At 41.2% G+C, this 26,453-nt stretch overlaps 2 protein-coding genes across 2 annotated transcripts; both read right to left on the reverse strand.

Moving 5' to 3' along the window:
• Window positions 1-1,244: 1,244 nt before the first annotated feature.
• bmp10l (bone morphogenetic protein 10, like) lies at window positions 1,245-3,720 on the reverse strand. The gene is made up of 2 exons (XM_058053747.2): window positions 3,435-3,720; window positions 1,245-2,249 (listed from the first exon to the last, which is right to left on the reverse strand). Exons 1-2 carry the CDS (start codon window positions 3,718-3,720, stop codon window positions 1,372-1,374), a joined length of 1,164 nt encoding a protein of 387 aa, XP_057909730.2. The 3' UTR covers window positions 1,245-1,371.
• Window positions 3,721-5,732: 2,012 nt separating this feature from the next.
• Window positions 5,733-25,031, reverse strand: arvcfa (ARVCF delta catenin family member a). Its single transcript, XM_058064111.2, has 15 exons — window positions 24,823-25,031; window positions 20,000-20,161; window positions 18,374-18,891; window positions 17,831-18,309; window positions 16,809-16,992; window positions 16,568-16,685; window positions 14,844-15,012; window positions 13,312-13,329; window positions 11,153-11,280; window positions 9,789-9,939; window positions 9,526-9,718; window positions 7,838-7,949; window positions 7,677-7,764; window positions 6,538-6,614; window positions 5,733-6,441 (listed from the first exon to the last, which is right to left on the reverse strand). Exons 1-15 carry the CDS (start codon window positions 24,841-24,843, stop codon window positions 6,349-6,351), a joined length of 2,511 nt encoding a protein of 836 aa, XP_057920094.2. The 5' UTR covers window positions 24,844-25,031; the 3' UTR covers window positions 5,733-6,348.
• Window positions 25,032-26,453: the final 1,422 nt, after the last annotated feature.

The following is a 26,453-nucleotide window of genomic DNA, read 5'->3' on the forward strand; positions in this document are numbered from 1 at the left end:
TCTGCTTCCGACTGTTAACAGCTCGAATGAAGTGATGATGTGACATGTATTTTTTTTCCATTCATACAGTTGCCGAGGACCTCGATAAGGTCGGACATGGGGCTGTCAGAGTCAGAAAAAGGAAGTGGGAGGGCTCGAGAGGTCAACCTGACGACAGAGGTCGTCACAAGAACGCCAGCGTTGGGGACCAGGAATCTGACACCACCCTCTCACAAAACACTGCCACTTGGAGTGGCGTCCCTGTCCTGAGTGACGGCCCACAAGACTCCAGGCTCTGACACCTTGTTATCACGGCGGCATGGCATGGCAGCGTGGCAGCGAGAGGCCCGTCAGGCATGTGATGCAAGTATTGTGACGAAGGGGGGGGATTAAGGTTGTTAGGCGACCGGCAAGCAATACTGATAAAATCTAAAAAAAAAAACAAAAAACAACTATTTACAGTGTGTGTTTATTTTCCATGTATAATTGTACAAGAATGAATGATGCAATGCAAAATGATAAATGATGTATGAATCATATTGGTAGATCTGACTTATATTATTTGTATTTTAATTCATATATAATGTTTTTAATATACGTATATCTTAGGGATGTCTGATAATCATCGGCCTGATATCAGTATCAGATTTTTCCCGATCATGAAAACTGATATTTAAAAAAGTTGTATACACATATATGTTCATTCCATCACAGGAGATATGTCATGTTACACATATCGGTATCGGCAGATATCGGTATCGAAAATTGAAAGTTGGACAATATCGTATTGTATCATATTGTTTTTTAGTAAAAAAAAAAAAAAAAAAACATTATCCGACATCCGTAACCTCTTTTGGGATCTTGAAAAGTGCACTATTATTCCAAATACAGTATTATTATTAGTAGTACTAGTAGTAGTAGTAGTAGTAGTAGTAGAAGTAGTAGTAATAATAGTCTCATCTTGCTAATATTGTGATTATTAAAACAACTACTCTGCAAACCCCAATCATGCATATATTATATTTAAAGCATGTTTGTTAATATGTCTTGAATATATCATTACATATTAATATTATATACAGGATATTAAGGTAATATTATAATTTACTACTACCCCCTTTAGAGTAACATTAGAGTATGTAAGTTTGTCTAATGAAATGTATGTTGTTGTTAAATATCACCAAAAAACATCATTAAGATGATGGATAATTTGACTTACCCCTTGGGCTAAACATTACGGTAATTTTATTCACAAGCGTCAGATAGGAAACAAGCACAACATTTACATAGCGTATAATAATAATACTGTAATAATAAGTTGTATTTGTACAATTTACACTATGTATAAGTATAGAAGTGACGTGTAAGAAGTGTGTTTGAATCCCTCAGTCTTTATCTGCAGCCACACTCTGCCACCACCATGCCCTCATATTTGTGGTTGAAGGTGATCACCCCATTATCGTGATAAAGGAGCGAAATGGGCTCCAGCTTAGTGGGAACACAGCAGGCACGCGATGCCCTCTCTGGGCTCTTAACACTCAGCAGTGTCTGCACAATAGCATGCTTGGTAGGCGAGACCTCCGAGGTGAGCGAGGCGCCACAAACGCCGTTGCACATGTAGGCCTCGTATCCCACCGGCTGGATGATCCACGTATCCCAGCCGATGTCTTTAAAATCCACAAACAGCGGGGTTCTCTTGCAGGGTTCGTTCTTGACATTGCGGCGGATCCGTGGAGGTGTATCGTAGATACGGCGGGGGTGTTGATCGGCAAGGTCATTCCCGTGTTGCTCGTGACGTTTGCTGGGATCGTCCGAGAAGACCACCATCACCGCGTTGTGCTGCCCCTCGGTGTCAATCAGGACCTCGCCGCCCCTTGTCATCACCTCCGCTGGACCCAAAATAGCAATATGGACCTCCAGCTTGTGCGTCGCATATCCAGACTTTCTCCAGATTGTTACCGCGTGAGTCAAGTCAAAGGACACCCAGCTGCTATCTTTGACGTGGATGTGCTTGGTCAGTAGTTCCTCCAGATGCTCCTGCGCTTGATCCCGCCTTCTTTTCTCTTTGCTAAACTCCTGGTTCCAAACCACGCCGTTGTGGACTTTGTAAATGGTCACCTTGCAGTCAATGTAATTTCGGCGGGACCACCGGACGAGAGTGAATAGGCGAAGCTCAGCTGTGGTGATGTCCTCATGGTGGGGAACTGAGATGTTGAAGAGTAAAGGATGTGTCCTTACACCCTTGGGGGTCACACCATCCAGGGAGAAATCTGGAAACATCAACAAGGATACCTTAATAACGTGTACTGTTGGGGATACAGGGTCTAGTATTCTACAAAATAAGTCAATCAAGTACTGTATCAATGGAATAGTTCCCTCAAAATATCTACTTTCATAGCTTTTATCCCTGTTTTACAGTTTGGGAACATAACAGTAACTTTCTTGACCAATGGAGTACCTAGCATATGAAACGGGGTAGTTCATATGTTAGGGTATACATTTGTACATTTTTTTCCGAAAATGAAAACTAGCTCTTCACATTAGCCTCTGGGACCTCTTTTCAATGGACGCTAGCTCTTAGCCATTCAATAAAGCACAATTTGAAAGTCTTGACGTTCTTGCTCGGACGTGAATTCACGTTTCCCATGATAATATAAGGAGCAGGAACATACCAGGAACCCTTTTAGATCCGTTATTAGCCCGAGTGGCTTAAGTTAGTCGGTACAGAAATGGACACTTTTTCATTCATTCATTTTCTACCGCTTTTCCTCACAAGGCTGCTGGAGCCTATCCCAGCTGTCTTCGGGTGAGAGGTGGGGTACACCCTGGACTGGTGGCCAATCACAGGTCACATATAGACAAACAACCATTCACACTCACATTCATACCTATGGACAATTTGGAGTCCCCAATTAACCTAGCATGTTTTTGGAATGTGGGAGGAAACCGGAGTACCCGGAGAAAACCCACGCATGCACGAGGAGAACATGCAAACTCCACACAGAGACGGCCGAGGGTGGAATTGAACCCTGGTCTCCTAGCTGTGAGGTCTGCGTGCTAACCACTAGACCGCCGTGCCGCCTTTAACCTATGACTTTTACAATTTGGGAACATTACAGTATCTTTTACGGCTACATATTGGCACCAGGGATTACTCCTCCAGGATGGAATGGTGTCTAAGAATATCAAACTCAACTATTTGGTGTGATTAAAGAACTTTAAATATGTTTATCACGTAAACATAAGAAAGATCGTTCATGGGGTAGATCCCTATGAAAAACACCCTTCACATGAACATCTTGGGAACATGCCAGTAGCTTTTCAGGTCAGTTATTAGTTATTATTAGGGACAGAAATGAACATTTCCAGGGTAAAATGCATGTGCTGTGGTGGTTTACTGCACCGATTTCAAGAATAAAATATCATATTGCAGTAGATGAAAACTACAAGTGTACCTTCGTTCCTGAAACTGCGCACTATGTTGGCCGAGGACACTGCGCTTCGGTCGTTGGCGTATCTTTGGTAGACTTCCAGCATGTACTCCGGTGGCTCCTTGGGGGAGGCGAGAAGCTTGCCCAGGGTCCTTTGCCCGGTGATGTTGAGTGTGGACAGAAAATGGCTGAGGAAGTCTTTGGCATCAAGAAGCGTACCGTCACGTCGGATGGGACTGCAGGAGCTCATCATAAGAAGGACACTCAAGAAGAGGATCGGACTCAAGCCGCAGATGACTGACAGGGTCATGGCCGAGTGCGGGGAAAGATCACGTCGCCAAAAAGTAGCAGATGAGAAGATGTTATTGGAGTCTCCTGCGTCAGGTCAGTGACGGGGGTGAAGACAAAGCAGCTTTGCCCTTCATGTGCTTTGGTTGTGAGGGCAGGGCTGCGTTGTCCAATGTGTGCTGCTGACATGTTTGGAGATGTCATTGAGGCCCTGCTCGACCCTTCTCTACGCCCCCCCAATCACATACCCACTCTGCCAGGGACGCATGCTTGTCCGTGACGCCATCATACCTTTGCATTGTAGGAAACACTCAGCATCAAGATACAGTATGCACCAAGGAAGATGGAGGATTAAATAAGGTCCGATTCTTCCTCCTCCTTTTTGGACATGTGGATTTCTGTAAACATGTCACAAACTAAAACATTAGCATTACCTTACAATGTGACCAAAACACTACCTTAGCAATAATAACAACATTTTCTCACCTTTCCAGTGTGCACTTGCAGGTGTCTGTGTAATATATTTTGTTATCCCATTTCAAGTGATTTGTTACTTTTTGAATGGGTGTTTATTTATTATTCTGTCAGAAATTACATTAGAAAGTGTTAAATAATCTGCATTTATTCATATCTTTAGCACAATTTTATAGAATTCTAATTCAACATGTGAAATATTCTGTAGAATTTCAATAAATAAAGAATTTTAAAATTTTTATGCTACATTTCCTAGTAAAAAACTACAAATAGAAATGTACTTTAACACAATATTTGATTGATTTTACATCAGTGAGCTTAAATTTTTTTTAAAAAGCCTGCACGGTGGCGAGTGGTTAGCATGCAGGCCACGCAGCTAGGACACCCGAGTTCAATTCCACCCTCGGCCATCACTGTGTGGAGTTTGATGGTCGCCATGTGCATGCATGGGGTTTCTCCGGGTACTACATGCTAGGTTAATTGGCGACTCCAAATTGTCCATAGGTATGAATGTGAGTGTGAATGGTTGTTTGTCTATATGTGTCCTGTGATTGGCTGGCGACCAGTCCAGGGTGTACCTCGCCTCTCGCCCAAAGACAGCTGGGATAGGCTCCAGCACCCCTGCGACCCTCGTGAGGAAAAGCAGTAGAAAATGAATGAAATGAAATGAAATTAAATTAAATTAAATTCATTAAAAATGTCTATATGTGCCCTGTGATTGGCTGGCCACCAGTCAAGGGTGTACCCCGCCTCTCGCCCCAAGACAGCTGGGATAGGCTCCAGCAGTGAGGATAAGCAGTAGAAAATGAATGAATGAATGAATAAATGAATAGTACTATAATATAAGCTACAGATGTTTCCAACGTATGGTTCATTTCATATTCAAGAGGAGCGTCTCCTATGAGAATTCCGACATAATCCGTTGCTGAGTCACTGCTGAATCACCAACACTGCAGAGACATTTTCCTTGTAATGTCAACCCACCACCACCTCAGGGGGGAAATGATTGCCTTTCACAATAGTGGTCTTTTTGTCTCGTCACAAATAAATCCTCCTCTTATTCGGAGATGAATGACTTGCTGCTTTGTTTCTACTAGAAGTCCCAAAAACAATAAGACACTTCAATGTAAACACAAGAAAATGACAATAGGGCTTTTTGCTGTGCTAAATCCATATATAAATATATGCTGTATATTTATATATACTTTCCTATAAGAGAGGTTCTCCACTGTTCTGTTTTAAAAGCTTGAGATGTTCAACAAGCGTCTCATTAACTTAATTGAAAACTTGTTTTAATCATGTTAATTTGTCTCTGTCACCGCTGGTTTATCACGTTTTATTTCGAAATTAAAATGGATGAGGATGGATAATTGCATTTAAAAACACACACACACACCACCTGAATAAAAATGCGACAATATTGGAAGACAATAATGAAAACTAACTAGAAGTAGACGTACATGAGAGATAAAAATGAATTGTGAGATGACAACAATAATATATATATTAAGTATTTATATGTTTGCAAACTAGCCTTTCTAAAAGAAATCATATGCAAAATTAAATTCTGCTCATTGGTTTATTTCCATTTTTTTTTCATTCGACACTGCAATGCAAAAAGGAGCAAGTGTATAGAATGGCCGATGTAGTGATGGTAGTGTAGCTCATACACGTCTAACACCATGGATTCATAACAGGGCTGTTTTATACTGTATTATATAGAATAAATATTACAATATAAATGCATTGATTTAGCTTATTAACAGTCCTTTGTTACACATTTACACATCTTGTCTTATCCTGTCCCGCTCGGGAATCAAAACTCCTGAAGAAGGACAGAATTATTCAACTGTGGCCAATTTTATTATTATTATCATTATTATTATTATTATTAAAACTTGAATTGTTATCTATATAAAACATTTGTAGCTTCATTTCATTTCTGTGTATTTTGATGGTAAACCAAGATTTTCTTTGGAGTCCTAATGTACCACAGGTTGCATATTTAAGACTACTTCATAGTGTATGTCAAGTCTAATAGTATATCTTATAGACACAAGTCAATATTTGGCACATATCATCAAAATGAAATAGTGGTTGTTTCTAAGTGGAGCATTAATTTGCATAAATGTCCATGACAGAGTGTCTCCAGTAGAGTAGAAATGCTCCATCGTGTTTATACCCAAGAGTCCAATGGTGGAGGTTTGTTATCCATGAGGCCAACGGCGGGTCTGCCGGCTCGGATGAAGTGCTTCCTCTCGCTCGTGGCCTGCATGAGGGCGCACGCATATGAAATGAAGATATGTTGATGTGTCTATGAGAAAGCATCATATCGTCATATGAAAGTGAAGTAGAACCAGTTTACCTGGACTGTATCTCTTTCAACAACAGCTCCAATTCCATCCCCGACTCTGTCAGTGGCCTCCAAACTGGAATAGACATCTTAAAAACATATGATGATATGTCATATAAAGCTAAAATGTTATCAACACATTTATCCAGATCTGCACCGAATGCCGCTAAAGTTTTATGGAAAGTAGTTATTGTATAACCGTGCTAGCTACATGGTGGATTTGCAGGTTTTTTTAAACTGCAATTTGGCATGTTTTAAACTTGCATTGTGTTCTACATCCTTGTGATGTATTAGAGCGATCCATCAGTGCTCTGTTGTATATCTGTTATTGTATTTACTACTGCTAACCAGTAGAGGGTGCAACATGTCCAAACAAGTTTGACATGTTTGAGACATGTTTAACAAGGAAACAAAAACGCCACACCAGATGAGTCACTTAATAATTTCTTGTGTCCAAGAGATTGATCACTAAAAACTTTTACACACATTTATCCAGATCTGCACCGAATGTTATTGCATAACCGTGCTAGCTACATGGCGGATTTGCAGGTTTTTTAAACTACAATTTCGCGAATTTTTTTAACAGCATATAAACTTGCATTGTGTTCTACATCCTTGTGATGTATTAGAGCGATCCATCAGTGCTCTGTTGTATATCTGTTATTGTATTTACCACTGCTAACCAGTAGAGGGTGCGAGAGTTGAAGACATGTCCATACATGTCCAGTTCCTCTCAGTGTGTTTAGCAAGCCACGACAGTCCTGATTGGCTACGGGAGACCACGCCCATTGTGTTCTGCATTCTGAGTGGAGGTGGACCATTGTCAATCAATCTCCTTCTCGCACCACTGCTGTGTTTCATGGAGGCCTAGGAGGATTAAAATGCTACAACAGGAGCAGTATGTTTAACAAGGAAACAAAAACGCCACACCAGGTGAGTCACTTAATAATTTCTTGTGTCCAAGAGATTGATCACTAAAACCTTTTAGAGTGTATAAACAAGAGAGGAAAAGTGTGTCTGTGTGAGAAAAGTGTATAAAGTGGATTTGTTTTCAATATAATAATTTCAGTATTGGGTACAAATGGGAAATTTATGCAAAAATGACACCAGCACAGCTATTCATGTCACATCTTACACAAATATCTACCGACCTTGGCTTTTGTCCATGAGAGGCAAAGTGATGTCATCACTGCTTTGCTTTGCGCTCTTGGATTTTTTAGTCGCCACTGCGGTTGTTGGCTTTGGAATAATAAAAAGGAACATTTGAGAGCAACTTGACACTTGTAGCTTTTCAATGTCAGTAAGGAAATACCTTAAAGTGGCTTTTGTTCCAGCCCGCCTTTGTGAGAGTGGTCCTCAGGTCCTTGTAGGACCAGATGCTCTGCAGCACATGAGAAGCAGCTCTGGTCTCACGTGGCGATTGGCTGAAAAAAAACATAGACATAGACTAGACATAGACTTTCTTTATTGTCATTGCACAATAACACAGCAGTGAAATCGCCAATGAAATGTGTAATAATAAATAATAAATAATAAATAATAAATAATAAATAATAAATAATAAATAATAAATAATAAATAATAAATAATAAATAATAAATAATAAATAATAAATAATAAATAATAAATAATAAATAATAAATAATAAATAATAAATAATAAATAATAAATAATAAATAATAAATAATAAATAATAAATAGATTACATCAAATATGAACAATGCACCGCGTAAGCAGTAATTTGTACAAATAAATTAAATTAAATTAAAAATAAAATAAAAAAACACACATCAAGTGTAAATGTGGAAATGTAACACAGCGTAACACAACATATCATCACAAATGAAATATCACCCCTAAACGCTGTGGGCAGCATAGGGCAACATCTTATGCTGCATTCAAGGAAATCCAAAATTTCCAACTTAATAAATCATGCAGTTTTCTGGTTGAATACAGCCTATTATTATGATTAATGTTCTGTATTTTTCACACGACAATGGCTATGAAGCAAAATACAATATATAAGGCATTGAAAAAGATGTTGATGATATGTAGTATTCTATACTGGTCACTAGGTGTCAGTAATGTTACTCTAATGTTGGGTGTGACACACAAGCGCCATACTTGATCATAAAACAGGCTTTTTGCATGTGGGCTTGAATTATCTCTTACCCCCCCCCCCCCACACACACACACGAGTTCAGCTCTCCTAAGAAACACATTTATAGCAACACAGAGTCTTATTTGTGTCTTAAATGTCTACTATTTTGTATATAATATGAGTGTGAAGGTGACTGTAGGGGTGTTATTTCATGTCTAGAGGGCTCTAATAATGTTAACAAGAAGATTGTAAAGAGGATTTCTATGCTCTTGTACGCTTTACAAGATATAATATGAGTGTGAAGGTGACTGTAGGGGTGTTATTTCATGTCTAGAGGGCTCTAATAATGTTAAAAAGAAGATTGTAAAGAGGATTTCTATGCTCTTGTACGCTTTACGAGATAGAAAAACGATCTCGAACGATAATGAAAGTAATGTTTTAATGCCTGGAGCATAATGTTGGACTCTAAATACAATATATTACAATATATTAAGTTCTATGTGAAGTACTTCTGTAATGCCTAATATTAACTCACTAGCAAGATCTCATAGTGTATAGACTGGTCATATATTTCATCTCGTTTCATATTATCTGCATACTGTAGTTGTGTATAACTTTGGGTAAAACTGTTGATTTTGTTAATACTTGGGTTGCTTATATTGTGTATTTTTGTACTGCTTAACTGATTCTGTACTCTGTATTTCGCCACTGAGGGACAAATAAAGGCATATCTTATCTTATCGGACGTACTCCTACAATAATAAAGTTATACTATTATATGAATTCATGAGTAAATTTGCAAGAAAACTAACAAGAAATTGTACAGTCAAATATTAATCACATGTGTAAGAAGAATATTATTAGTTATGCTAAAAAAAAAAAAAACAAAAATCCATCACCTTGACCTGCCAATGGACACCAGTTTCTGGACACCGTGTCCGTGAATGAGCGCTCTGGCGTTCTCCTGGCTGTCGGTGATGATCTCATGAATGGTGTTGAGAAGCGACACCACCGTATCCCCCTCCAGGTTCTTGGCCGGACGCTGCTGGCCACACGGCAGGTTGGCCACCAGATCCCTCAGAGCGTAGCTTCCTGAAGACACAGTGACACGGTCAACCCACTGGAGACACCCACACTGTCCGCCTGTTAGAAAGACTTGCACCTATCAGGTCTTTATTGCGTCTGTCCATGGCCAGGTTGCGTAGCGCTATAGCCACGGCTCTCACCACTTTGTCCACGTCTGAGCGCAGAAGCTCCACCAGGATGGGGAGACCTTTCTCCTTCCTCACGGTGGCACGAATGTAGCTGGACCACTACAAATGACAAAAATGTCAACCTCCAAACATGCTATGAAACAAATCAAATCAACTTTATTTGTATAGCACTTTTCCTGCAAAGACATGCAACACAAAGTGCTTTACAGAATTAAAACAATTACCACAATTAAAAGGAAAAAACAAAGAAACAAAAGAAAGCCCCTCCTTCCCACCCTCCATACTAGACACACACACACACACACACACACACACACACACAATCATACAATCACACACAGTAGGGAGACATGGCATGGCACTGAGGATCAAGGAAACGCCACCTTTGGGGCCGTCCACACAGGGAGGAGCTGCAGGCTGTGCCATCGGGGGACCAGCACCCGGGCCCCCCGACTCCGACAGACGGGCGGACCCCCACATTAAAGGGAGGAACCCCCAGCCGGCCGGGTCAAAGGGACCCAAGGATGGCACCCCCTCAGCAGACCCGACACAGCCCCCAGTGTGGAGGACCCCCCCTGAGGAAACACTGGAGTTAAAAGCTGAAGACTAAGAGCATAAAATAGGACTAAAAAGATGAAAACAAAACACTGGAGTTAAAAGCTGAAGACCAAGAGCAAAAAAATAGGACTAAAAAGATGAAAACAAAACACTGGAGTTAAAAGCTGAAGACCAAGAGCAAAAAAATAGGACTAAAAAGATGAAAACAAAACACTGGAGTTAAAAGCTGAAGACTAAGAGCAGAAAATAGGACTAACGAGATAAAAACAAAACACTGGAGTTAAAAGCTGAAGACTAAGAGCATAAAATAAAACATAAGATAAAAACATAAGAAAAGTTAAAAAATATGAGTTAAAAGCCTGATTAAAAAGGTGTGTCTTTAATCTTTTTTTAAAAATATCAACAGTCTATGCAGTCCTGAGGCCCTCCGGCAGGCTGTTCCACAGGTGGGGGCCATAGTGGCTAACAACATCCCTTCTGCCTACGAAAATGTTTCATTTATTAACATTGAATCCTACTTTGAGGAAATTAACTTATCCCTTACCGCAAAAAAATATATAACTATATTTCTTTGCATTTGTTAAAAAAAACACAACTGCTTCAAGACAATTCAGATTTGTTTGCCAGAAAATCTATAACATTCACTGCTTTATAGCAGCTTTATAGACTCTGGGCGTCTGATGATAAACCGCCATCTAAGCTCACAAATGAATGCAGACAATCTTGTCTTTCTGCAAGGATGGTTACTACTCACGCTCCAGTGTCCCGCGGCGAGGTTTTGCAGAGCGCCGGCAGCAGCCTCCAAGGTGTTGGCGTTGTGGCTGCAGCTGAGCAAAGAGAGGTAAAGCCTCACCACCTCCGGCTGGTACAGCAGCTTCAGGCCTTTTTAACACACACAAACACATCATGTCACGGTGCATGCAGACCAATCAGTGAAGAAACTCAACTACAATAAGAATAGAGAAATAGATATTGTAGCCAAACTGTGGGATGTTGTTATTGAGGGCGCACTCACAGTGGCTGGTCTAGACCGACATAGTCGCAAACTAATGATGACCACCGCCTTACACAATAGAAAGTAATAGAAAGATTCCAAATAAGCCAACCTCCAAAGTTCACAGTATGCCTGCTCACTATTAGTACATGAACTCATGCACGCACAACGATGTGTAGATGTCTCATAGAACCAATATGATTGTTCCTCTCACCGGTTATTAATAATATCCACCAACTTGCACAACATAAACAGAAAGAATGGAAATAATCGACAAAGTTGAAATCCAGGCACATTAGCACACATGCCATACAGTATAATTAATTTGTCACTCCTCTAATTATTAATGATAGTCACCACCTTGCAGAATAGAAATACTCCAAATAATCCAGTCACTGTATGTGTCATACAGTATAATTAATTTGATCACTCCTCCAGTTAGTAATGATAGTCACCACTTTGCAGAATAGAAATACTCCAAATAATCCAGTCACTGTATGTGTCATACAGTATAATTAATTTGATCACTCCTCCAGTTATTAATGATAGTCACCACCTTGCTGAATAGAAATACTCCAAATAATCCAGTCATCGATCACAGGACACTCACTCACACACAAGCACATTGGCATGAGCAACATAGATGTGTCATGCACACTAATATGATTGTTCCTCCCGCCGGTTATTAATGATAATTACCAACTTGCACAGTAGAAATAAACAGAAAGAATGGAAATAATCTTCAAAGTTGAAATCCAGGCACATAAGCACACATGTGTCATACAGTATAATTAATTTGTTCACTCCTCCAGTTATTAATGATAGTCACCACCTTGCTGAATAGAAATACTCCAAATAATCCAGTCATAGATCATAGGACACTCACTCACACACTCACACATCATCATCCAATTAATACAACCGCTCCTCCCAACAGTTATTAACGATAACTGCCACCTTGCATAGTAAACAGAATGACAGAAATTAATCCACAAAGCCCACAGTACATTTTCTCACTCACAGGCACATCAGCACATGCAAGAGATGTGTTATACAGTATAATAAATGTAATCGTTCCTCCCACCAGTTATTCATCAGTATCACTATCTTGTATCATCGAAATACATACAAAGTCCACCAAAAGTGTATGAGCACAACATAATAATTGCATACTAATAATAATAACTAAACTGAAATGTCTCACGCACTCTACTACAAATGAGCTCTTGATATGCTAACAATCAATGCTCATAATGCTAATAAACAAAGAAGCATAATGAAAGCAGCCCATAGGTTAGTTGCGTTATGATAAAGGTAGGCGGACTGTGATGTGACTCCACAAGTCCAGGAGAAGCTTCTGGTTGGTTGTTTGCCAAGCAGTTAAAAGCCAGCATGCTTTGATTTGAATGGCCGTCAGGCTGCAGCGTGGGATGCATGAGATGGGCCACTTTATACTCTTGTTAATGCAACAGTACAATATATTTGGACACCTGCACAATAGGCTGGTAATAATCATTTGGCTGTATGGCACCAGTGGGTCAAAATGATGAATATATTTTCAGAAAATCCTCTTTTCAGATCAAAATCGGAGCCCTCTTTGAGCCGGTGGGTCATTTCGTCGCAGTAATGCCTGGAGTGGGGCAGGTGCTAATGCATGGTGTTGCATTTCAACGAGTTCCCTTGCAGCCCACGACAGCGTCATGCATACAAAGCAAACACGGCACGCTCCACGCTTAATGGTGATCTATGAGGAAAGGTCTTCATACTCTAATGGCATTTAAATCAACTTGCGTAGGGTCAGCGACTGTGTCATCGGCTCTGGACATGTTTGGTAAAGCGAGTGTTCTGTCGTGTCTGCTTTAAAAACATGACACACTTGCACTGTCATTGAAACATATTCAAATAGGAAACAGACTCACCGTGGCTGGACCATTCCTCTGCAGAGCAGTGCGTACAGAAATCGGAGACATGAGATCATGTGGAAAAGAGCACACAAAATATCCGGATTGTCATTTCCCATCATTAGAAAACCTGCTATTACCTAGCATAACATCACGCTTATTTTGCGGAAGTACCATTTGCTGCATTTAAGTACGCTCGTAAATCCCAGGAAATTTTGTTTGCCTTCCTGACGAATACCAGTGATGCTTAGTCGTGGAGATTATACACCCAAAACCAACTGAATTCAACTGAATTGAATATCTTGAACGCAACCCTTCTTGGCTCTCAAAAACTACCGCTACTATTAGCGTGAGGCAAATACATTTTCAGACACCATTGTCAATCAATCTCCTTCTCGCACCACTACTGTGTTTCATGGAGGCCTAGGAGGATTAAAATGCTACAACAGGAGCAGTATGTTTAACAAGGAAACAAAAACACCACACTATCTATCAGCTTGATTTGAACTTTCAGTTTATTTTTATACAAAAATATCCTGCTATGATATTTTCATTCATTCATTCATTCATTTTCTACCGCTTTTTCTTTTGCTGGAGCCTATCCCAGCTGTCTTTGGGTGAGAGGCGGGGTACACCCTGGACTGGTGGCCAGCCAAGCTATGATATTTTGTCGATTAAATGTTGTTATTTGTCAACAAAATACAGTAAAACTGGGCATTATTTCACACATAGTTGCACATGGTGATTATCATGATTAATTAATTTGAAAACCGTGATTAAATTGACTACTTTGTTTAGTAAACATATGTCAATAATTGAAATAAATATTCTTATAGATAATATAAAAATATATAAATAATAATAATAAAATAATACAAATACAATAAAATATCATAAAGGAACTGACTTTTGACTATTGAGTGGGAAAAGGGAATCAAACTAATTATTAATTAAACTAATTAATAATTTTTTATCTGATTGAATTTTAATTAATGATACAATACATTTTTACATCTTAGCAAATAAATAAATTATACAAATTCTAAAAATAAGTTTACAAAATATTTGAATTTTTTATATATTTTTAGTGAATTTAAAAAACAATTAAAATGAATTTTTAAATGTTTACATAGCTGTAGCTGCCTTTGTGCACATTATTCTCCATTTCTTTCATATTGATATTTAGTATTGATTTTTTTTTCCTGCCTCGTCTCATCTCCAGCCTCCATATTTTATCAGGTCAGATAGTTTCCTATTGTTTTGCCTTTTGACGCTCTATGCTGCTAGCATATGGATGAGTCATTCACTTTGTTATTTTCTTCCACAGCCCCCCCAAAAAGTTTGTGTCTCTTGACAAATGATTATATGATTTTTTATATATATATATATTCAGTAATATTCAGTAAGATGACCCCCTGCGGTGCTGCAAATGAATCATCGTGAAACATGGAATAATAAAGCAAACCCCAAGCTGTGATGATCAAACTTGCCATGATTAATCAGATGTAGTCATGTGGGACTATGGTATATTTATTTGATCGTTCACCCACCTTTGGGTCTTTTGCCTCCAAAACAGTCGGGCTCGCTCTTCTTCTTGTGCGGCCCCACTGACCTCATCAGCTGAGTGATGTGAGGCTCCTGGAGGCGCTCCACCCCTGCTACCTCCTTGTGGACGTGGTAGGAAAGGTTTCTCAGGATGCACACGCAGTTCTCCACCGACTAAATGGAAGATAATGAAGGAAGAATTAACCATCATCAACGACATCTCATTAATTAAGCTGATATTTTGCATATTCGAAGCTTGGTATATATACCTGTATATATACATATATATATTGTGTGTGCATGCGTGCAGAAAGGCGCATCGCATTGCACTTGGCAGCTCTGGCACAGTCTCAATTAACGTGATGGAGTGTGAAGCTTTAATGACACATAAAAGTAATGCTTCCTGACTTGAAGCCAACAGGATTTGAACATTTGCTCCCACCCAGTGGCTGCATCCAAAACAACATCACCGCAATGAGATGTGACACTTTCTCCTCCCTCCAGTCTACTGCACGCTGGCTTCCATCTTTTACAAGCAAACCTATTTTACACTGAGCGCTCCGTTGGGAATAAGAGTCATGCAGTAGAATTGGTTTTGCATTGGGGGCAAACACCAGATGGCGGCGTGTTGAAAAAAAAAAGGGTCACATGCCCAATGAATGTTTATATACAAGCACTTTATGCACATTTCGTTAATAGCTTGGAGTTTTGTAGGTTTTTGTGGAATGAGGATGGATTTTGTAACTTCTAAGGTGTTAGCAGAGGCAGCACAGTACTTTGTTTGGAGTTTTTTGCATCACAATCATTGTGAGCTAACACGGCTAACACATATTCCGTCTATAAAACCAACATAACATTCATTTTCTACCGCTTTTCCTTACAAGGGTCGCGGAGGTGCTGGAGCCTATCCCAGCTGTCTTCAGGCGAGAGGCGGGGTACACCCTGAACTGGTGGCCAACCAATCACAGGGCACATATCGACAAACAACCATTCACACTCACATTCATACCTATGGACAATTTGGAGTGGCCAATTAACCTAGCATGTTTTTGGAATGTGGGAGGAAACCGGAGTACCCGGAGAAAACCCACACATGCACGGGGAGAACATGCAAACTCCACACAGAGATGGCCGAGGATGGAATTGAACTTGGCTCTCCTACCTATGAGGCCTTGTGCAGCCGTTTTTCAACCATTCATTCATTTTTTACCGCTTTTTCCTCACGAGGGTCGCGGGGGTGCTGGAGCCTGTCCAAGCTTTCTTGGGGCGAGAGGCGGGGTACACCCTGGACTGGTGGCCAGCCAATCACAGGGCACATATAGACAAACAACCATTCACACTAACATTCATACCTATGGACAATTTGGAGTGTCCAATTAACCTAGCATGTTTTTTGGAATGTGGGAGGAAACCGGAGTACCCGGAGAAAACCCACGCATGCACGGGGAGAACATGCAAACTCCACACAGAGATGGCCGAGGGTGGAATTGAACTTGGGTCTCCTACCTACACTGCCGTTGGTGACGGAAGTAGCGTTAGTTACAATGTGTGGGGATGCTGCACTGTGCTTCGGTCTGCCTTTATAAGAGAGAGGCATGCTTGCTCTGGTGCGCATGTGTTAATGACGCTAAAGCATTTAAGGCAATGAATGAAATAACTGAGTTCCCAGTGTTTAGGCGTTATTTGTGACGGCCCTACAATGTTGCATAAACGGGAGCGCCAGACCAACCTTGTTATCCGTGTCCTTGTGGACCACAGCCGAGTGAAGGGCATGAACGAGCGCATCCACAAGTCCTTCACACTCCCTCAGCCGCTGTCGAGCCTCGGCTCCATCTGAGCTGACGTTTCTACGGCAACAACATCATCATCTTTTCTCAAAAGTAAAAAAAAAAAAAGACACCTTGTCCATCACTAGTAACAATTTAACAATCTTTGTCATTTATTGCGGGACAGCAGGCGGCCAAGGTTACCTCAGACATCCTGATGTGTTCTTAAAGACGGTGGTCCACTCGGCACTCTGCCGCTTAGATGGGTCACCCGGGTCTCTCCTCCAGCCCGAGTGAGGGATGATGATTTCGTTGTTGAGCGTTTGAAGGCCGTGGTTGATGACCATCATCTTTAAAGGTTCATGGGAGGAGAGGTTCCACAGAGTGCCTGCAGGGGGAGAAGAAGAACATGATGGTGACTATTTATAGTTTTTTACAGCACCAATATAAAATTCAGCAGCGCGCAGCCGGATTTTGTTTAGCTGGGATAGGCTCCAGCATACCCTTAAATTAAATAAAATTAAATAAAATTAAATAAAATTAAATAAAATTAAATAAAATTAAATAAAATTAAATAAAATTAAATAAAATTAAGTGGTTAGCGTGCAGACCTCACAGCTAGGACACCAGGGTTCGATTCCACCCTCGGCCATCTCTGTGTGGAGTTTGCATGTTCTCCCCGTGCATGCGTGGGTTTTCTCCGGGTACTCCGGTTTCCTCCCACATTCCAAAAACATGCTAGGTTAATTGGCAACTCCAAATTGTCCATAGGTATGAATGTGAGTGTGAATGGTTGTTTGTCTATATGTGCCCTGTGATTGGCTGGCCACCAGTTCAGGGTGTACCCCGCCTCACACCCGAAAACAGCTGGGATAGGCTCCAGCACCCCTTGCGGCCCTCATGAGGAAAAAGCGGTAGAAAATGAATGAATGAATGAATGAATATAAAAGTACTGGAAAGAGACCAAATTAACGCCTCTAGTTGACATTGTTGGCTGTAGTCGACCTCCTCAATCTTAAGACGGCATTTAGTCAGTAGTACATGAATCCAGAAGCAGGAGTAGTAGTCCTTCAATTATATTTCATATAACGCAATAATACCGCTCCATTCCGCAAAGACGTTTAATTCCAAAATGGTCGTGTTTTTTGACTGACATCGATAAAATTCCTGTGTGTCAAGTTTAGTACCAAAATTTTCGAAAGACGGAAGAAGAAAACGTCACATACCTGTGACTAACTCCTTGACCTCCATGCTGCTCGACTTCCTCAGCAGTCTGACCAAAGCTTGGATGCCATCACAGTTCTTGATGGCCATTTTGTTATTGTGGTCCTTCCCGTAGGATATGTTCCTCAAGGCTCCACAGGCCTTCCGGTGGACTTCGGCTTTGGGGTGGTCCAGCAAGTCCACCAAGGACGGCACACCATTGAGCTGACGTATTTCTTTCTTGATGCACTCGTTCTCGTAGCAGAGGTGCTGAAGGTAGGCGGCGGCGTTGGACTTAACCGGGTCCATCGGGTGGCTGAGCATGGCGATGACCTCGTGAAGGTTGGGGTCCCTCCAGCGAGGGTCTCGGCGGATGCTGTCCAGGCTAACCATGCTGCTGCGTTTGTGCGGGAACTGCAGGGTCTGAGCTCGGCACATAGCCTGGAAGAAAGGATTCAAGTTCCCCTCCAGCTGGGCCATGAAGGCATCATCATAGCCACCTCTTCAGAAAGACAGAGTAGAAAGTTAGAACATGGCGGTCTAGACGTTCCGGTGATTCTCGTTACCTGGTTCTAGAGGGCTCCCTGAGGAGCTCCATGGTGGTGATGGGTCTGAAGGGGTGAACCCCACCCAAGGTCGCGTAAGTCGCTGCTGGGTGGTCATTCCTCACATCTAACGGGTTTTCTGATTGGTTCACGTCGTCGCCCACTGCAGGAGCGTAGCTGTCCCTCAGGAAGGGCAACGTGTAGTGTGCCCCGGGCTGGAAGGTTTTCGTTGGCCAGTAGCTGTGGAGGGCGGTGCTGCCACGGGAGAGGCTCCCGTACCGTAAATCACCCCCCATGGCTCGATAGGCGTCGGGGACGGGGAACACTCGAGTCTTGTTGTCCAGGGTGACTGGAGGAGGCTCGCCGGGCTGAGCTGGGGTGGTGATGGACGACTGAGAAGGTTCAGCGTTTGCCTCGGGAGCAGGTTGTTCCACAGGGGCGTCATCTTGAACCCCTTCTGGTGGATTCGAGGGTGGAAGGTTCTCCTGCTGCAACTCAGCTGGGCTGTGTTCTCCTTCGTGTTCCACAGCCTTTAACTCCTAAAATGATGGATGCATACAAACACAACGTTTATGGATGTTTATTTACATGATTCATGTTTAGAGGCAGCTAGGAGACCAGGGTTCAATTCCACCCTCGGCCATCTCTGTGTGGAGTTTGCATGTTCTCCCCGTGCATGCGTGGGTTTTCTCCGGGTACTCCGGTTTCCTCCCACATTCCAAAAACATGCTAGGTTAATTGGCCACTCCAAATTGTCCATAGGTATGAATGTGAGTGTGAATGGTTGTTTGTCTATATGTGCCCTGTGATTAGCTGGCGACCAGTCCAGGGTGTACCCTGCCTCTCGCCCCAAGACAGCTGGGATAGGCTCCAGCACCCCCGCGACCCTCATGAGGAAAAAGCGGTAGAAAACGAATTAAATGAAATGAAATGAAATTAAATTACATTACATTAAGTGGTTAGCGCGCAGACCTCACAGCTAGGAGACCAGGGTTCGATTCCACCCTCGGCCATCTCTGTGTGGAGTTTGCATGTTCTCCCCGTGCATGCGTGGGTTTGCTCCGGGTACTCCGGTTTCCTCCCACATTCCAAAAACATGCTAGGTTAATTAGCGACTCCAAATTATCCATAGGTATGAATGTGAGTGTGAATGGTTGTTTGTCTATATGTGCCCTGTGATTGGCTGGCCACCAGTCCCGGGTGTATACCCCCCCGCGACACTGGTGAGGATAAGCAGTAGAAAATGAATGAATGAGTAAACGAGTTGAAGTAAAGTGAAAACGTGATGTGTATTAAAACGCATCAAAGGAACGTGAAGTAAAGCAAACTGAATCAATGAGAGAAATGAAATGGAATAATACTGGAGTGAAAAGGTCATTGAAGTGGATTGAATCAGGCTGAAGGAACATTGAACTGGTTTGAAAGTCATGTTGAAACAAAGTGAGTTGAAGTGAGGACTGAATTGAAGTAAAGTGAACTAAATAAGACCGAGGGACTCTGAATTGAACGGAATCACATGAACGTGAAGTGAATTGAGTTCAATTGGCCGGACTGAAGCGAGGTGCGTTATGTCAAAGTGAAATAAATGAGAGAAATGAAGGAAATGAAATTGCACCGCGTGAACGAACGAACGAGGAGGCGCAGCACCTCCGTGTCGGTCTGCAGAGGCGTGCCAGCCTCGGTGGAGCTGTCGTTGGTGGACGTCATGACCGAGGCGATGGAGGTGTCCACCTCTTCGTTGGCGGCCGGGGGTTGGCGGCCCACTTCCTGGGACGACGACAATGAAGGAGGCCCTTCTGAGCTCTGCTCCTAACACACACACGCACACACACACACACACACACAGTTGATTGATGACAGCTCAGCACCATTGTAAACACCCAGTGTCAGCACAATGGCCTTTTGCAATGTGACTGATAAACAGTCGGAAAAGTGGTGTTGTTTTAAAGGCAAAACAAGCTCTTGCTCCACTTCCAATGCAAAAGGCAACAACGTTGTCCTTTCCGTGCACTTTGGTAAACTTTGAGCGAGCACATTTCTTTCTTTTGATCCAAACTCCAAATGACATCGAGCAGGGAGCAGCCAGCTGTAGGAAAGACAGGCAGGAAAAACAAAGCGGCACCAATATAATTGTAAAATACTTTTGTGCCTCCATTTTTATCTTGAACTCATACATCCTTGTCTTTTGGAGTACAGTATATTTTTATACTTCTTTAAGCATCTCCTGCAAAAACTCTAGGCAAAGATCTTCTGTGTAGCTCCCTTGTTAGCGACCGATCTACAGAGAAAATGCTAATTAAAGATCCTCTCCAGTGGGATGGGAGCCTTCTGCTGTTTTTAAGGATCTACTGTCAAAGATCCGGTACAACACATGGCAGGAGAGCTCTGCTGTTTTTAAGGACCGACAGTAGTGTAGTCTTCCTTTAGAAATCACTACTAAGAAAATGGTAGTTCAAGATAATCTATATGAAAGGAGCACTTTGCTGTTTTGAAGGACCTACTGCAACAATGCTAGTCAAAGATCATCTATATGAAAGAAGCACTATGCTGGTTTTTAAGAATCTAAACTCTAGCCAAAGATCCTCGATGTTAAAAGAGCACTTTGCTGTTTTAATAATCTAAACTCTTGTCAAAGATCCTCTACATGAAAGAGTGGCTCTGCTGTTTTTAAGGACCTACTGCAAAAACTCCAATCAAAGATCCTCTATATAAAAGAAGCACTATGCTGTTTTTTTAAGAATCTAAACTCTTGTCAAAGATCCTCTATATGAAAGAAGCACTATGCTGGTTTTTAAGAATCTAAACTCTAGCCAAAGATCCTCTATGTTAATAGAGCACTCTGCTGTTTTTTAAGAATCTAAACTCCAGTCAAAGATCCTCTACATCAGAGGTAGGGAACCTATGGCTCGGGAGCCAGGTAGGGCTCTTTTGATGACTGTATCTGGCTCTCAAGCATTTCTTACCACAATAAAAATGTATTTTTGCTAACATTTCAAAGTAAACCATCACAGAAATGACTGTTAAAAATAATATTCAAAATCAACAACTTTCTTATGCATTTTAATTTGTCCATCTATATTCTGCTGCAATACGGCCAACCATATCTATCTTTCCTGATGATATTTTCCAGGTCAAACACCAAAACTTGATTATTACTGGGTAATGCTGTAGTCTACCTCGGTCATTGAGATGTCAAAAAACATGTAAATGTAAACTTTCCTCCTTTAGTCAAATAGCTAAAGCTGCACAACCAAGCCTTCTGGCAAAGATGGCCAAAAGAATGAAATATACTGAGTACGGTGCAAAACTATGCAGCAGCAGAAGTTGTATTAATGGCAACAAGTATTTGATTTATTATTAGACACTGCGCTGCTCACGAAAGTGTGCTGGCCACACCCCATTGGCGTGGGGTAGTGTGCCTGGTCTACGTAATTAGAGCCCATTATCTAAAACTGTTGGTCTTACATAAAAATGCACACATTTTATTGTATTCAATGTTTAAAAAAATGTATATGGCTCTCACAGATACACATTTTAAAATATCTGGCCTTCATGGCTCTCTTCGCCAAAAAGGTTCCCGACCCCTGCTCTACATGAAAGAGTGGCTCTTCTGTTTTTTAAGAATCTAAACTCTAGTCAAAGATCCGCTACATGAAAAGAGTGGCTCTGCTGTTTTTAAGGACCTACTGCAAAAACACCAAAGATCCTCTATATAAAAGAAGCACTATGCTGTTTTAAGGACCTACTGCAAAAAGTCAATAGTCAAAGATCTTCTATGTGAAAGAAGCACTCTGCTGTTTTAAAACTGCAAAAACGGTCAAAGATCCTCTACGTGAAAGGAGCGCTCTCATGTTTATTTCCCTATGGGGAAGTTTGCTTCAATAAACTTGTTCCATACATTCACTTTGTCTGTTTTTGACAGTGCTCCTGCCATCTCTCCCTGTCCTTTTTTTTTTTTTTTAGCCATGTGAGGCAGAGGAACCCTCGGTCCCAAGTTACCAAGGAAACTGTGCTCTATTAGACTTTGGGGCTTGACAAAATCTGCCTAGCAACAAGTGGCTGATTCCATCAGTTGATCAGTATTGCAGTCTGTGCTACATACACATAGTGTGGCTTTGAGAAGAAAATTGGGAATACATAAATATAAATATAAAGCGTGCATTTTTATCTGTAATGTATCAGCGAAAAAGCCTGATTGAGTGTGCAAAAAAAAAAAAAAAAGACGCTAATCATCATCTTCTGAAATTCGTCTGTGCAAAGTGCTGTAAAGTGCAGCGCATGCGATGAGCGCTGACACAAGAGCCTCTCATCCCGAATGTGTCGCAGGGACGAGGGGGATGAAAGAGTCACACAAGAGAACAGAGATGACCCCGAGCAGCCTCCAATGGATAGCTTGCAAAATATAAAAAATAAAAAAACAGACACGCAGCAGCGTTCCCTGCAGACAGCTTGATGAGGAGGAGAATGATGGTCGGGTGGACAGACAGGACAGTGCCCCGTTTGTTGTCCAACCCCAGTCCGGCTGATGAGTCAAGTTCCAGAGGGGGGGGGGTATGCAGGCCAGCTCTGACTCAAAGCTTATTTAAATAAGTCAGTGCACCATCACTAAAAAGTGCACTTGCTGAGTCAAATAGGTCGACCTGATCGCTGTATAGCTTGAAACAACAAGGAAAGGATGCAGCCGGCTTAGGGAGTAGTACGGGTGTGCAAAGGGCGCATAAAACCTCCAACATGGGTCACCAAAAAGAAGCATTCACCATGTGACTCATCAGCAATGACATCACAACTTTGCATTGTTTGTTCAGTCGCAGCAAAAGTTTAGACGCACGCTCCCATTGACTAGCATAAGGAAGTGGCTCCAAACTATTTTGATTGCTCCTCTACAAAGGAAATATGGGAATTGAAGATATCTGAATAGCTCATCTTTTAATATCTATGGACGTCTAAAGGGGTCAAATTTCAATTTTCAATCAAATTCTACAAGAAATGATCTAAAGTGATTTTTGTTATTTCTATTTGTGTTATTTGGAATAATAATTGACCTCAAATGTTCCATTACACAAATAAATATTTTTCATATTTTTCACAATAGTCATGTCAGATAAACAATACAAAACTAATATAATCAAAATTTTATTATTAAATTCAATGTTTTACTTTACCAAATTCCTATTATTTATAATTTGGAGAATTCTATAATAATTTATTTTGTGAAAATGTTTTGTAGTGATATGAGTATTACATTTTTCCAATTTTACCTGGATAGTGAATTTAAAAACAATGTATTTGGAATTTTTTATGAATAATTGTAACAATAATTATGATGATACTAATATACAGTTGGATTTTCTTTGTGAAGCAAGAATTCAATTCAATTCAATTCAATTCATTCATTTACTATCCCAGCTGTCTTCGGGCGAGAGGCGGGGTACACCCTGGACTGGTGGCCAGCCAATCACAGGGCACATATAGACAAACAACCATTCACACTCACATTCATACCTATGGACAATTTGGAGTCGCCAATTAACCTAGCATGTTTTTGGAATGTGGGAGGAAACCGGAGTACCCGAAGAAAACCCACGCATGCACGGGGAGAACATGCAAACTCCACACAGAGATGGCAATGGGTGGAATCGATCCCTGGTCTCCTAGCTGTGAGATCTGCGCGCTAACCACTTAATTTTATTTAATTATATTTAATTTAAATTTTTATGTAATTTAATTTAAGGGTATGCTGGAGCCTATCCCAGCTAAACAAAATTATTAACCACCATTAATGATCAATTGTTTTTGCATCAGTTTCACTTCTTTTATGTTTCTAGCTGACAAAAATATGAAGTACTGAGAAACAAACAGCAATACTAAATACAACAGACTTAGTTAAATGAGTGTCCATTAGCCAATATGATCTGTATGAGCTACAGCATCTTCTATTGGATCTTATTAGACTGTGCAGTGCTTTCTGATGTGGCTTCAGCAGTAATAATAAAGCTGTACTGCAATATCGATGTGTCATGTTGAAGTATTTGACACCATTGTCCATCATGCAGTGTTTTTTTTTTTTTAATGAATGTTTTCCTCCAGAAAGTTCCCCCTAGAAAACCACTTTTGCCTTGCTTGTCGCCCCTCAAATAGTTAAATGCTGCATGGTCAGATTTAATGTGATACATCATGGCAGCACACTCACCACACTTTATGTGTGCACTATGTCATGATGCTGCACACACACACACACACACACACACAATGAAACATCAGCTTTCGTGCATTCACTCAGACACACACACACTTGATGAAGATGTCACCATCATGCCCTCCCTCCTCATCCTCCTTCTCCTCATGCAACACAAGGAGACTGCACCGAGCAGCAAGCAAGGAGGTGAAGCAATTGACGCCTCCTGCATGACATAAAGCGCCTTTCCCTGCGGCACACACACACACACACACACACACACACACACACTTACCTCCTTCACTTGTGCAGGCATGATTGAAGCACGAGGTTGCCTCCTCCTCCTCCTCCTTCTTCTTCTTCTTCCTCAGACGTTTGCTGCTCTCCTCTGCCTAATTCCTGCCTCCCTGCGAGCAGCCAGTTCAAACCTCACTCACACACACACACACACACACCCCTCCTCTTTTGCTGTGCACCCTCATAGACGCACATTTTGTCCAGCACGCATGCAAGCCATGGAGGTACCGCTGCTGCTGCTGCTCCTCCCCCCCCCCACCTCCCCCCTTGATGTGTGCTGCAGTTAATGTGTGCGCTCTTAGCAAGGTGCTGAATCCACACTGCACTGCACACACACACACACACACACACACACACACACACAAGCGGATGCAGCCGGAGCACAGAGCCGTCCGCTCTAGTTTGTCTATAGAAGAAGGGAAACCCGTTAGCACCAGCAAGGACCCCCCCCCCAACCCACCCTGCTATGGGATGACCTTCTACAACACTGTGGAGTGGATTTACTGTATGTTTTTTGTCCATTGGAGAGGTCAGAGATCAATGATGAGGTGCGACCATAAACTTTTTATCCCACTTCAGAGATGCTACCATTTGAAATGGAAATCTATTCATTTTAGTTCATTCATTTTGTTAATTATGCAAATGATTGCTTTGTTTGTCATGTAAAAAAAATCTACAAAAAATAATTTTTGTAGATTTTTTTCCACACAAAATTAAAAATTCATTGTTATTATTGCTACTATTAATGTTATTATTACCATATTATTATTACTATTATATCCTATTTTTTTATAATTACTCTTACTACTATTATTTGTCCCTACAGAAAGTGTCGATACGTCAATACGTCATGTAAAAAAAAAAATCTCCTAAAAATGTAGATTTTTTTTTTCTACAAAAAAATCTACGAATTATTTTGCTTTGTTTGTCATGTAAAAAAAAATCTACAAAAAAATAATTTTCAGATTTTTTGTGGAAAAAATCTACAAGAAAGAATTTTTGTAATTTTTGTAGATTTTTTTCCACACAAAATAAAAAATGTATTGTTATTATTGCTACTATTAACGTTATTATTACCATATTATTATTACTATTATATCCTATTTTTTTATAATTACTCTTACTACTATTATTTGTCCCTAAAGAAAGTGTGCGTCGATACGTCACGTGCACGCTAACCAAGATTTGGGCGCTTGACTGCCTCGCTCACGGCTCATTGATATGCTCCGTAGTCAAGTGACTTGATTTTTTTTTTCTCCCGGCAGCAGAGATGGCAGCCATGCATCTCTTCCTCCTCAGAGCCAGATTGGTGCGAGATTAAAAGCACGCGACTTTAAAGCAGACGAGTGGGGTGTTGTCGACTTGTATTATTGTTGATCAAATCAACAGGAAGTGGATTTAGGCGGTGCGCGTTGGCAACAAGTCTTATGAGTGTTCCTGTGTGCAAAAAAAAAAAAAAAAAAAAAGCAGAAAGGCGACCTTTCGGGTGCGTTCAAGGCCAATTGTGACCTTCTGCTGTGTTAATATGCAGCATTGGCTGCCACTGGAAAGTGCAACACACACACACACACACACACGGCTGATTGTTGTTACACCCAATTGTACATTTATTGTGTGTGTGCTCAATTG

The sequence above is a fragment of the Doryrhamphus excisus genome, linkage group LG10 (assembly GCF_037039965.1).
Source record: "Doryrhamphus excisus strain RoL-2023G ecotype Guam linkage group LG10, RoL_Dexc_Guam_v1.1, whole genome shotgun sequence".
In the NCBI taxonomy this organism is placed as follows: domain Eukaryota; kingdom Metazoa; phylum Chordata; class Actinopteri; order Syngnathiformes; family Syngnathidae; genus Doryrhamphus; species Doryrhamphus excisus.